General features: G+C 36.4%; 1 protein-coding gene across 1 annotated transcript in view; it reads right to left on the minus strand.

Annotated features, from left to right (window-relative positions):
- LOC107658043 (melatonin receptor type 1A-A-like) overlaps positions 1–10,711 on the minus strand; it is a 21,643-nt gene extending 10,932 nt beyond the window's left edge. The window contains exon 1 of the mRNA XM_016446435.1: positions 10,359–10,711. Within this exon, the coding sequence (XP_016301921.1) occupies positions 10,359–10,545 (187 nt within the window). The 5' untranslated portion in view covers positions 10,546–10,711. The remainder of the gene's footprint in view (positions 1–10,358) is intronic.
- Positions 10,712–14,798: the final 4,087 nt, after the last annotated feature.

Below are 14,798 nucleotides of genomic sequence, written 5' to 3' on the forward strand. Positions count from 1 at the left end.
TACCATACTGTGATGCCCTGTCCGGCCGGAGCGACGAGACAAAAACATTAAAACCCATTATAAACGAGTCATTTGTTGCATCCAGTGGGGACATAATTACTGATTATAATGACTTATACTGTCTTTTTACGGGTTGCGTTTCATCGCGCCGCGTAAACATACAATTTTTATGTGAAATGACAAACAACAAGTGCTGCTCTACACTGCTCAAAACTCGCGTTTGAATCATCATTGGCAAATTATTTAAATATAAAAAACGTACTTACAGGCTGTGAGTCAGAAGCGCCAGACTGTCCTTGCAAAGTTGGAACTGCCCAACTTTATAGAAACAGCCTTTGTGCCACAGACGCATTAGGCTACTGGTTCAGGAAACAGTCCTCATCCATCCTCCATAAAATGCGCAGCACACATCTGAATATTTGGGTTGAAGTGTTCTGGAACAGTGTTGTAAATACAACTTAACCACTGATTTCTAGTCGTGTCCTCTTTTGGAAGACCAAACAAAGTAGTTTCGCTTTCACAACAAACACACAGCGACTCCACAACATGGCAGCGGTGGCAACAGTGAGCATAAAAGTTACGCCTTCTTTCTTTGCGTGAACATTTAGGCGGCGTTATGCAAATCTTCCCAGATAGCGACGTAGACGAACCAATTCAAAACAAAAGCAAATACTCCCTGATTATATAGTCTGTATGAAGATTGCATTTCCCTCTAAAGGCGCGTCCAGTACCGTGGAGATGAGAGTCAGCACCGTGAATTTCATCTTGCAGCCGACAAGAAAACATTAGTTTATTAATAAATAATTAAAATGACTCTTTTTTGCAAATTAGGCTACTTCTGCCTGTGCTTTGTGGCAAACTTAATGCGTGTGCTTGAGCGCGGAACAGGCTAGCCTATTAAGGCTCATTATGGATTATAGATGTTCATTTAATATAAATGTGAAAAAAATGTTTCATTCATCCAATTAAAAAAATTTAGGATAATGATTCACATCTATATTTTTTTAACTTGAGCCAATGAAAAATAAATAACTTGCCCTAAACAATATTTTCTATGTCTATGAAAACTATTTTATAAAACCTGGCACAAAGTATATTTTTCTTGTTGAAGAAAGTCAATTAATTTAAATTCTATTTTTGATCCAAACAAAAAATATATAGATTTAATCAAAACAAAAATTCTTATTTTTTTTTTTATTTTATAGTTTTCATAGACATAGAAAATATTGTTTAGGGCAAGTTATTTATTTTTCATTGGCTCAAGTTAAAAAATATAGATGTGAATCATTACCCAAAATTTTTTTAATTGATTGAATGAAAAATTTTTTTCAGTGTAATTTCCAAGTTAAATCTATATCAGTTGTTTTATTTTTCCAATTTGTTAAAAACTAGTTTAACAAACTAACATAAAACAGTTTATCTCAGAAGCACAACAAACTGCATCAAAAGAGTTCACAATATTGACAGTACTGAATTTTAGGTGCTAACTCACCTTTTCCGAGGTTGAGCATTACCTGCTGAATAAAATATAAAGTGCTTTTCATACACTTAGTCCAGGTGCAGAGCATAAATCAGTCTGAAAAAATGGACATAGAAGGCCTGAGATCGGTCGATTAATCCATTACAAAGTTTTCTTCCAAGATGATTCCCACTCTAGCTGGGTTAGATGTGGACTTGCTTGATCAACGCTGAGGATTCTTACTGGAGTCTGTCTTGTCAGCTGCATCCTAACAGAGGAAGAAACAGATCGATAAAGACATTATCAAGTCAGTTAGATTTCAAATACTCAAGATCATATGCTGTGTTCACACCATGTTCTACTTAGAGCTGTTCCATGTCCTTGGACCGGGAACTGTGCGTTTATATGGCAACACTATCAATGCCTAAATTAATCTGCAGCAGTCAGGTACAGTCATGTGATACAAGTAGAAGCTCTCAGAAAATTCCCAGATTACAGATGTAATTATGAGTTCTACAAGAACATGAATTCTTTTTTCCAAGTTGTAATCTTGTAATTATGGCAAATACAACATGGGATGAATGCACTTATACATACCTGGTTTACTGTAAAAAGAGCTGGTCTTTAAAATACCATCTGGGTGATGTAAGGATTGTCCTTGACAACTTTTCTGTGAAGAGCAAACATTAAAGTTACAGTCTTTATAAGGGCATCTGACTTAAACAACAAAACTTGTGTTGTTAATGTTGTTCTTCTTTGTTTCTGTTGCTGAACGCCACACACAAATGACGTCGCTGTCGACCAGCTTACGTCACTTCTTAGTACACACTGTCGGTGCGAATGCAACTCTTTAAATGGTACTGGGAAATAGTTCGCGCAAAATCGTCCCAGTACTTTAGTACTGTACATTTATAAATAGTACTGGGAAATAGTTCGCGCAAAATCGTCCCAATACATTTAGTTCTGGAACTAAAGCGATGCGAAAGGTCCTATAAACATTTTAGTGCATAAAGTAATTTAAATGTATGTACATGCCTGATGTGAACAACGACATTGTTTCGTTCTTGTATAACTTCCATGTTTGAACATAGAGACAGGGTTTCACAGACTGGGCTTAGCTTAAGCCAGGACTAGGCCTTGGTTAAATTAGGCTATTTAAATAACTTTTATAAAAATGCCTTACGAACTTTACTGGTGTGCATCTTGAGACACGACAATCGCACTGACATATTTTAAGATGTGTCAGTACAAGATATTTTCAGTTAAGACAGCTTGAACATGCATTTCAGTCTGAGACTGGCCTGTGAATCCGGGGGATTGTTTATAATAATGTTTATATAACGTTAGCTGTGCTCTCTTTTCAGTTATGAGGGCCATACTTACACTTCCAAAGCATCTCTTCCATTTCTTCTTCCTTCCAAAACAAGATAGTCATTAAGAGGGCTCTGAACCTAGATAGAACAGAAGTATATTCATCCGTTTTTGTATTTATACCGTTAATTAATTTAAACTTACTCTTTCAAACAACAGCCATGTCTATTAAAAGTGGTCGTTAAATTATTGCACTCGCCATATTAGCACCACCATCGTCTCTCCTCCGCTGCAATCGCGGCTGCTGTTTGAGTAAAATTAACTTACACTCCTCATAAACAACATCAAGTGAAAAAGAAAAAGGAAAAGACGAAAATAATCTCAGTCGATCTCGCTGGTTCAAGCGCGGTTTTGTCCGCTGCAGGCGAGTGAGAAAACTGGCTCGCTAACGGATGAGAAATGTCCCGTCGTTTAGACAAACTTTTCGCCAATCAGTCTCTGGAGGAAAAGAAAGAGCGATAAAAGGTAAATGGCGGGAAATAACGTCCATACACCTAACTTATCTAAAACAAAGTTTCCACCTTCTCATCCACAGCTCGCTGAATTCACACACAATCACATTACTGTGACAAAATGGTGTCGTTAACTGACTCGCAGCACCAGTGTGAGGGGGCGTGGTCATGATATAAACGTAATCTAACTTTAGGCTAACCTAGAGTTAATCTAACCTTGATATTTTACATTCGTCAAAACAAACATGTTTTAATTGAGCTCTTAATGAAAAATATTTATATTTATCAATGTTTTGAACTAAAAAAATATTACTTGAAAAATAAAACGAATAATGGTCAATTTTACTGAAAGACATTTTATTAATTGGATGAAATACCTACTGCTTGAAAAACTTTTTTCAGTGTGCGATTAGTTGAATAATGACTTAAATGAACGACTACAGGTAATTAGAAAAATCTTAAGTGGGGGCAGCCCTATTAAATACCCTCTAGACATCTCTGATAAAGTTTTTAAAGCATTTTATAAGCGTTTGCATAAATTCTGCTTTCAGAACGGTCCGTAAGGGAGAGATGTCACTTCCTTAACATTGATTTTTCCTCTGAAACACAAAAACGAAAATTGAAATAAAATTGATATTTTATGTTTTGTGAATGGTCAACCCTTCTCCATTCTGTCGATATTGTTGCTTCTGGTTTGTGCATTGTAAATCACAGAAAGTCTATAAATATGTTGTCTCCCAAAAACTGGTGTCTTTTTTGTCACGTCCGTAACGCATGTGATTTCCCAAATCTAAAATATAAAACACGTTCAGACGGATACTTTTCTGATGTCTGGACTCTGTTTTCAGGGATTTAGAAATATATAAAGAGATGGTTCAATATATTGGTAATGAATACATTCTGTAAGAATTTATATTTCAGGTTTTGATTGCGAAAGTCATTCCGTAACGCTGGAATTGCCCAATAATGAAACTAAAAGTTATTAGGCCTACATGAAGTCTCGGGACAGTTTCTTATTACTGCAATATATTTTTACATTTGTATTGCCGAAACGACTGCAGCGTTGCCATGTACAATTAAAACAGTGCAAAATTGAAAATAGTACAATGCAGCATATAAATTAAGAACAAAAGTTTTTGTCTCTCTGGCAGACTTGCGTCTCTTTCGGCCAGTTATGCACACCTGAATATAAGACATTTTTCACTTCCTGCCTTCATAAATAATTATATATAAATTATAAATGATTAAATACAAGATTAATAGTAGTTATTAAGATTGATGTATTTTGGAATTGGTAAAATGTGCTTGGAAAAAAATATGATCAGAATATCAACTTGCATAACAATTATGCATGCACTGTATGTTTGTCCTCTTCTGCTGTCGAGGTAATGCAAGGAATGTTGTGATTGGTTGTCAAGGCAGCCAATCAGAATTTAGCAGCCTCATCTCTTATTGGCTGGAATTATGGCATATTGTAACGCTGGGTTGTGTTGAGCAAGCTAGCTGTTGGCATTTAGAGAGCACTGAGGGCTGGCATTAGGTGAGCAAGCTAGTGAAACTTTGCACACGCAAAAGAGAAGGGCTGCACACATCCAAAAACTTATTTTACATGCAAAATTGATTTTCATGCACTCGAAATACTTTCTTCTTTGCGAGACAAACATTTTCTCCACAAAACTCAGTTCGCGCGCGTGCAAAACGCACTTTTGTGCGCTCAAAATATGATCTTTCGCGCGCAGAATTGCGGCAGAGATGTAATCCCATAGTTAGTACCTCAGCCGGCGCAGTTTCTCCAGAGCGGCTGCAGGAGCGTTGATGACGACACAGCCATTTCACGATTGGCCAGATTCACCGCATGACACACGCGTTTCACGTGTGTTTCGGGTTTATTCTAACCTTTTCAATTCCAATAATAGCCACAAATCTGTGTTTTTAGAACAGTAAAAGCTTTTTTACTGTAGTCGCAATGTTATATTGAGTCACGTTTATCATAAAACACTGATAAAAGCATATATTCCCCCACTTTATAAGTATTTCAATAGTATATATTTACGTTGAACTTTATTCTTGAACAGATGGCGATGTATTAAGCAGTATATAATCAGTATATATCTGTTGCTCATGAAAACGTTTCTAAAACGTCTGTATATTTGGCAAATATTGCATTTAATTCACTTCATCTGTGATAGAGAGTATGCAAACACCGCGCAAGCGTCACTAACTGGAGCAGAAAGTGCCCGGCTTGACGGCTCCGGTTTCAACTCCGCCCCCGACTGCAAGCGGCTACTCTCGCCTACATTTCAGGCGAGGCGAGGCGCATCTCAAACAAGCCTGTTGACTGCCGTCTGTAGCCGTGCTTCAAGTCGAACGCACCTATCATTCACTTGATTCAATTCCTCTATCCTCGCGTCTTTTCCTTGCGTCCTTCTCTCGCATCCTGAAGGGGTGGAGCTAAGACGCGAGGAAAGGAAACGAGGATGCACAAATAAGAATTGAGAAGCACGCAAGGGCTCTAGTTGGACTCGGGAACACGCCAAAAAATGGAAGAAGAAGAACAAGAAGTCGGACTCGGGCCGAGGATACTGGTAAGCTGCCGGCTATAGGGCCGACAAAGTTGACAAAATTCTTAAGTTGTATTGTTGTATTAAGTTGTAAAAAATGGTTTAATTATTATTTAAACATGTTTTAATTAATACAAAGGAACGATAAAAAGTGATACATTTCTTAATTCATGGGCATAATTTTCGGCATGTCATGGGCTCTGTAGATGGGAATAAATGTGTAAAAAAAAAAAGGCCAGATAACGAATAAATATGTGTGACCTGCTGAAATACACCAGTGAATTATTAAATGTAAGTTTCAAAGCCTTTCATTTGTGACATTAATGTGACTATAGTGCCAAAATATGTGTTAGAACTAGGCCTAGCCTATAACACTCAACAATAAGCCACCTTTTCAATCGTTTTATTTTTTATGGCATAATGCACACCTCCTTAAATGTAATCTAAACATTCCAAGTTAATATCCTACTTTTTGTAGGATTTAGAAATTTTTCATGTCACAGTTTTAGTCTATTAATCTTTATTTCTCATAACTTATTTTGTTCAAGGTTTTTATTTATTTATTTATTTATTTTTATGGTGTGAGTCAGAGTAAAATACTCACTGTAAAATTTTTAAGGATGTTATAATGTTATATTATAATGTTATTGTTGTTTTATTTCGTTATTTGATCTCAGTTTACAAAACAAAATAATATAATTTCAGTCAGTTTGCAAACTTTCCCTTTGCGCGAAGGAGTGTAACGTTTGACTGACAAAGTGGTGGACCAGGCATTTCTGGCTGTGTTTAACAGTGGACAAGCCAAGAGTGGATCTTCAAAAGTGAGTCATTCTGTAACTGAGCGCAGCATCAGTATGTCGGCCATTGGCCATTCATTAAAGCGGTCATATGATGCTGCTAAAAAGAACAGTATTTTGTGTATTTGGTGTAATGAAATGTGTTTATGTGGTTTAAAGTTAAAAATTGTAACACTCCAAAGAGAAAGGAAAAATTGAAATCGCATCTAATGACCCCTTTAAGGCATCGAAACTAGCCCAAAGGGCAGGCCGAGGGCCAAGTTGGGCAGAAGTGAGGACATGAACTCCTCAAGAATAAATAAAGCTTCATGGTAAAAAGCAAAACATTAGGGAGTTTCCCACAAGGCAGTACAGCATAACAACAAAACTGCAAGGTAAAACAAGGTATATGACCCTGCAAAAAAGGTCATCTTTAGGAATCAGACCGCTAGTATATTAATTTCAATATGATTTTATATGCATATGTAATTGTCTTGTCATTTAAAGCTACAGTTAATTTTAGTCTTAAATTGCATGACTTTAGAAGATTTGGAATGGGAAAATTTGTCATGGGAATCTGTCTGTCTCTCACTCTCTCTCTCTGCCTGTCTTGTCTTGTCCTTTTTGGAGCTTGAGTCAGCAACCAATTTTGTTGCAAAGAGCAATCAGAGCATTCAGACATGTGACAGTAAATTTTCAACAAATGCATCGTTGTTCAGTTAAACCTGAACAATAGCTTTTAAATCATCAGTACCATTATTTTATATCCTAAGGAATACACTTTGAACAAGACTTATAGATGATGTTATTTAAAATGACTGTAAGTAATCACTTTATTCTCTAGAAAGATTTTGTCGTCGTTCCACCCATGTTCAGTAACCGAGCCTGCTGAAAGGGCCCTTCTTCCACTCACACAGCCTCTGTGAATAATTGGTAGAGAAGAGTTCCTCTTGAATGAACAGTGAACTTCATCTAATAAGACCGCCTTGGGCTCATAAGCGGCGTCAGAGCAACTAAAGAACAGTAGTTAGAGATGAGAGTTGCACAGAGAAGACGGGCTCTGTTACAATGTCCGAGATGTTGAGAAATGTAAAAAGGGAATCAAACACGCGCATGGAGTTCCTGTAGCTCAGCTGGTAGTGGATGATGCTCACAACACAAAGGTCATGGGTTCGATTCACAGGAAACGCACAAATTGATTACCTTTACCTTGAAATATACAGCTGGTCCCAAGTTAAAAGATGCATATAGTCCAGCAGCATATCAATGCTAGCTCTCAGGTGGAGTTTCATTTGTAATTTTATGATGTAGGTACACTGGCTGTGTTGAAATGAGGATTACCTAACAGCAGGGAATGGTTGGTCTGAATAATCTAAACAGACAGTGGTGCCACAGCAGATAGAGTCTTTGAGGTTGAGTAGCTTAAATAAAACAGATAGACCACAATGGGGAGGAGAGGAACCACTTTGTTTCACCACAGAAGAACAATGATGAGCGAATATGTGCGTGCTCGTTTGACCGTGCGTGTATGCGTGTTTTTTGAGTAACTGTAACTTTGGATATGTGGTGGAATGATTGCTAATTGAATATTCACACTGGGTCAGTGGTCTTTACAACGGGCCATGGGAGGTCCTCTCACTAGTGAGAAACATAATGAAGAACACATCGCAGGAGGCTAATGGGACAATTACTGGGTTAATTTGATGCACTAATCAAAGAACATGGTGCACTATATTGAGTAGAGGAGGAAATGTTACAAAACAAATATAATAAATACGTAATTTATTTGAAACAACTGACAAGTATGCTGAAATATGTCAAAATGGCCTGAAAAGTTTGGTGTTGTTATTGTGGGCACTTCAAAATATTGTGAATAATTCTGTTATCTGAATGGTTCAGATTTTTAAAACACATTAGCTTCTTTTCCATTAGCTGGTTAAAATATACAACACTGCATATATGCTGCGAAACAGGCTTAATGGAAATGCAGATTTCCTATCTGACAGTAGGTGGCACTTATGGAAAAGCACCAATACATTGTTTACCCCGATTACTCTGGTACACAACTTTCTGTTTCTGACATCCACTTGTCACAGAGAAGAAAGGAAGTCAGTATTTACATGTTTTCAAACAGTCATTCAGATTTGTCCATTAAAAACACCAATTATTTAATTATTTAATATTTATTTTCAAACATTTGTTTACACTTAAGTTTTTGGACATTTTAATCTGGACTAAAACATGCCAGCACAGAAAATATCTAGATATTGGTTGAAAATGTTCTGATTCTTTATTATTGTCCTTTATAGTTGTATTCTTTAGTATCTGTTTAAAACATTTGTTTATACCTTATACATATTATTGTGTATTGTTTTATAGTATTTAAATGTTAAAGGTTCTTCTTGATGTTGTAAATAAAAAGTTATTAAACTTGTTATTAAGAGGAAAGCACTTGAGTGTGTTTTTCATATACTGTGATAAAAGCTTCAGCAATTATTATGATATGAAAATTGGATACTATCACATGCCAACTTAATTTCAACAGCAATAACTTTAACAAGCTAAATATGCATTAACATAATAATGCATATGTAAGTAGTTCATTGGAATTTCTTTGTAATAATGTAAACATAAGCACTGTCCAAAACCTGTTTTTCCTTAGTGCTTTGGTAATTTTCAAACTGGTGCCACAAACTTCACAGTTGAGGAACAACATAAGGTCTCTATTGGCAAAGAAAAGTGACATATGGGTCGGTGTGACACCGGTGATAAGCACTCCATTCACTCACAGGAAAATGACTGGCCTGTTCAGGTTTGTTTGATATTGGGCCAGTTACCTAAAATCTCTAAAAATAGTTCCTTACTGTCCACTATGATTCAGTGCAATACCCTGTCAGGAATGGCAGAAAATAGGAAATCATACTAAGTAAGAAGTTCAAGTTCATGCAGAACGCTGCATGATATCCTAATTCATTTATAAACTCACTGTATACTACAGTAGAGTGTAAACTGACTGTTAAACAGTATGCATGTAATTTTGTCAATATTTAAAATCCTGTAATTTAAGCACTTTATTAACTGGAATCCTGGGGCTGTATTACAGAAACATTCTAACTTAGAATTCTATCTTGTCTGTTTAGTCAGCATTGTAATTTTACTTGGGAAATAGAAGTCAAAAATTAAGATAAGAAGTTTCTGTAAAACACCCCTGGTCCCAAAATCTGCCCAGTAAGGTTGTAATAAACTATAAAGTTGCAATTCTGAATAGTCATTAACCCAGTAAAAAATAATTGTAACTAGTGAGATAAAAATGTTACTACAAATTAAATAGATACTAGTTTCATAAATATGAAGTACAATGAATAAGTACTAGTAAAGCTGGAAAAGATCATACATACTAGGCAGAAATGTGGACGCTATATAAGTTTATTATAGAATTAATAGCAAGAAATGGCATATAATTCAATAGCAAAAATGTTACATTTGTTTCCAGCAACAATGGGATAGTCACTAATGTTACTAATAAGTAGGAGAATTTAAGGAATACTTTACTGGTGACTAATTAATTAAATATTAGTCACTATTTGTAGTACTAGTATTGAATAAACAGCTACAGATACTAATAATAGATTATTTGCTAGCAATTAAAACATCTGGACATGACATTTAAAAAAAATACATAGTTTAAACGAATAAATGTTTAAACGGCTTGCCATATTTGGTTTAAAAGCGATCTTACCTGCGTTACGAAGTTTCTTGTTTCTGTACACGGAGAAGATCACCAAGAGGTTCCCCAATATATCAACTACGATAGTGAAGATCAGAAAGCTGCCCAAAGTTGTGGCGACCCAGGGTGGGCGATTCAGAGTGATCTCGTGAGGGCTCAGTGAAGAACTGTTCATCAAGCGGCTGCCATTTATTTTCATTTTATCTTCACTTTAATAATCCTCGCCATAAATCATAGGATTTGATCCCATTGGAAAAAACGTGTGGCTGTTAATGCGTTTGCGTAAACGTGCGTAAAATAAAGGTATGTTATCATATCATGGTCCTCGATGGAGCGAGCGCACGCCTTCATGGTCTGAGCGCGGACATGTGTCCGCACTTTTATAGCTTTCTGTCTACATCAGATTGTTGGTATGTGACATCCGACAGCAAGTTAAGTTCTTCTCAAATGCCCATGGATGGGTGATGCTGTCTGCAAATCGCTGTTACGCTGCCCCGCTGTGGAAGACAACGAAATCGGCTCGGAATTTGGGTAGAAGAAGGTTGAGTTGCTTCTTTTGCATTCCCTAGCGATTATTTATGCATGTGTTCATTCATTATTTTTGGTCATCCATGCTTTATTTACATAGAAATCGACACATGCACATAGTTTAAAGCGTCGTGGGGGAAAATACGTTTCAGTGTGGAATATTTGTTAAAGACCTGTGATGAAACTTGGAGGTTCCAACACTGCTTAAGGGCCACCCTTAAACTATTCGTTATGCCCTTAAGCAAAAAAAAAAAAAAAAAACCTTCACCCAAGGTTGCTTTATGGCTGTTTCTGTATTAGGTGAACTGTAAATCCCTTTGTAAAAGGTCTTCAAAATCACAAGTTTAAGTATTAATGTCATATACAGCTAGTATATGTTGTCAAGTCCACATCAGACAGCCTTGATATAAGTTCAAAACTAAGACTAGAGAGACTAGGTATTTCACTTTTTACTCCGTTGCATCTTTCTCAGTATAGGTTTTTTTCTTTTTACAGCCTATATTCTGTGACAGCTTCCCCCTGAGACAATATTGAGATTTATTTATTTATTTATAAAAAAATTTTTTTTTTTTTTTGCATCAACACCCAGCCCTAATAGGCATGCAGTCAAGTCATGTATCACCCATGTGTGCTTATTATGAAAAATGTACGAGAAGTGGCCATGTTTATTTTAAATATATTGTTAGTGTTGTTGTCATCAATTCATCAGTGTATTTTATCCTAAAGAAAAAGCATGCCTTCGTATTGTGATATCTAAATGTAGGAGTTTGCCAACTGCTGGACAGAGCTGCAAAAAGCATCTGAGCAGCAATAAATAAACTGCCCCTTAAAAACAACCTTTAGACCATGCAGCTGTCCATTTGCACATACAGCCAAATTCGTCATAGAGTAATGTGGTCCAAATACTCTTTGGACTGTAGCTCAGCACCATGCATTAGTTTTGCATTGGAGGTTGCCTGTCGGTGCCAGCCTCTTTAAATAAACCACACTGAATAGTTGCGAGTTTATCTCTCTCAAACACACTTCATTTCAGACATGTCAAAGCTATACATTCCAGTGTGTTACAAGTTAAACGGGTTATATCATATATTTGAAATGTTTCCTCCCTGAGGTCCATTTCTAAGGTCAAGGTGTCTTGCACCAAAACCAGTGATAATTTAGACTCTTTCACAGCCTCTCTATGCTTTATGCCACTATATCTTTAAAACTTAAGTAAATGTCTTTTAATTATGGGTTGTGGGCTTAATATAAATACCTCATTCTTCTGTAACAGTCTTTTTTGCAAAACATTCATTACATTGTGACAAAACAGTCTGCACTGTTTTAACTGTTAAGGTCGAACTGACAATATCAAGGACACTGTTAAAAACGAGCTTCTCTTTCCTAATTTTGGGATCCTTATGAAGAGGTGGCAGAGTAACAAATATTTTGGACTAACATAAAACAAAAACAACAAAAAAAAGATAAGAGATGAGTTAGAATACTGAACATGTCACTCCTTAGATCACTCTTACTTCTGTAAATTCTTTACTCTCATCTTTTGATTGACTATAAATTCCTTGAAATTCCAACAGTATGCCATTATGAAACTCCATTATCAATATACTGTAGCTTGTATGTTAACAATTGCATTTGATTGAACTTTTGACAGCATAACTTGAATGATGCACAGACAGCTTTGGGTTTGGTTTTTGATCCAGGTCTTGAAGAGCAGTTAAGTGTACTTTAACAAGTCAAAAAAAACATCATCTTATCTGATATGGAACAGATTAATGAGTTAGAGTCTGGGAGACAATTTAATGAAGAAGAATCCAATACAGTTTTGCATTAGCTCATTCATCAAGAATGCAGATCTTAACATTTATTGACATGAACCCTCACCCTCCTATCAGAACACATTAACACTGGATCTCATTACACTTTACCCATGGTATTGGTTACTCCAGACAGAGGACATTACAGAGGAGAATATACTTTTTTTCATTACATTGACATTCATTTTTACAGTAAACACTAGTGGAGGGAGAGAGTATTATACTTTTTTCAGATTTTCCTGGGCTTGGTTATATAAATCTGAAACAAGGCTGCATTTGATCTCTGCAACGTGACATAAATATGAGCAAATAGGTTGTGCAATGGTGTGAAACTGCCAGCGTCAGCTTTCAAACTCAAGTTACATATATGACGCGCTTGCAAACAAACTTGGGCTCCTGTTTTTGTTTACACTTGTAAAATAATAATAAAAAAAATCCTTAACCATCAAATCATGTCATGCTATTTACTGCACCTTGTTGTGAAGCAGATGGGAGCAGATAGATAAGAACAGACAGCCCGGCAAAGATATGATGATCTGACGACTGTCAAATTCATCAAATCCTTCTGTTTTGGTTTGACCAGCTCTGAACAAACAAAGGAAGGACAAAGCCACGTCCTAAGTAATTAACTCAAAGTGCATTGTTCGTCTCACTGGCATTTCATTGATAAAGGCTGACGTGTGGTGGATGTGCGACCTCTCTGAGTTACCGTTGGTTTCCCTCAAAGATCATAATTGATGTATTAGTTTGGATGGAATTTAATTACGTTCTGAACTCAGATACGAGGAATCCTTACTCATATTACAGAGAGTGTGAGAAAGGGGATACAGGACCATAGTCATCAATAAATCATTTAAGTGTACTGCAAAGTTAATTCTGTCAGCCTTTGTTGTTTAGAAGTAAGAAGAGACTGTAGTTTTAGGTTTATCGTTCACTGTGTATCCAAGTAATATTAGGTTTCAGTTAAAGACACTTTTTGACTCATTTCCACTTTTCTGTTTGGCAACTTCAATGTTGTTGAAATGTTTGTGATTTAGAAACATGCACGTCTGCCATTGGCTTTCAGAGGAGATTGATTCATGACCATACAGTGGTTGTCGTCAACTCTACGTCATATGATCACGTTGACAAAGTTTCAGGGCATTTGAAGTTTGCGAATTACATAGACACTTTATACTTTCTAGTGAAGCCCACTAGAAGAGATAGCCATGTGAGTGCATATAAATAGAAAATGCCCTTATCGGGTTGTGAATGTAAGATAATGTTGATGTTTGTGCACATAAATTACCTACCTCAGGCATTAAACCAATTTTCAAGAGCAACAGCAAATCTGTAAAGGAACAGACAGCATATTCAGCTTAATTATGTTTCTGATTCGTTATGACACAGCCATGAGTGAGTCTCGTTGTGTTTCTGAGGCACACTGCTTCAGGTCTTCGTGCAACTGCGAGTCCACAGTCTTTCGCTGAGAATTTGAGAAGTAAATATGAAGAAATGCCACGTTCTGTGCTGAGCAATGAACACATGAACTGCCAAAAGGGTGTTTTGAGTTTATAGGAATTATAATAGTGAAGCCTAAGACATTGTTAGGCCAAGATAAATGGTGGGGAAGAAAGATGGAGGATGGAAAAGACAAAGAGAGTGTGACAGGCATATCGGTTACCTAACAGACGACTGAAGGAGGAAAGAGAGGAGGTCATAGAGGACACAAAGAAGAGATAATAAGAGTCACCTAGAAAGATGGATGGGGTCGGCCTTGTGAGAAAGAGAGAAATGTAGGAGAAACATCAGGTAAAGTAGATTGTGAAAAAGTTAACAAATATTGACCACAATTTACTCTGTAAAGAAAGAGACACATGAATGAAACCCTTCCTTAAAATGTCTTTCAAATCAAACATTGTAATCTTTCATTCATGGCAATATTATTAAGTTTTATCTTAAAGGGGTCATATGATGCTGCTAAAAAGAACATTATTTGGTGTATTTGGTGTAATGAAATGTGTTTATGCGGTTTAAGGTTCAAAAAACATACTGTACATTATTGTTTCTCCTCTATGCCCCGCCTTTCTGAAACGCGTCAATTTTTACAAAGCTCATCGGTCTGAAAAAG

Source organism: Sinocyclocheilus anshuiensis, unplaced genomic scaffold (assembly GCF_001515605.1).
Source record: "Sinocyclocheilus anshuiensis isolate Anshui unplaced genomic scaffold, SAMN03320099.WGS_v1.1 scaffold227, whole genome shotgun sequence".
NCBI classification, from domain to species: Eukaryota; Metazoa; Chordata; class Actinopteri; order Cypriniformes; family Cyprinidae; genus Sinocyclocheilus; species Sinocyclocheilus anshuiensis.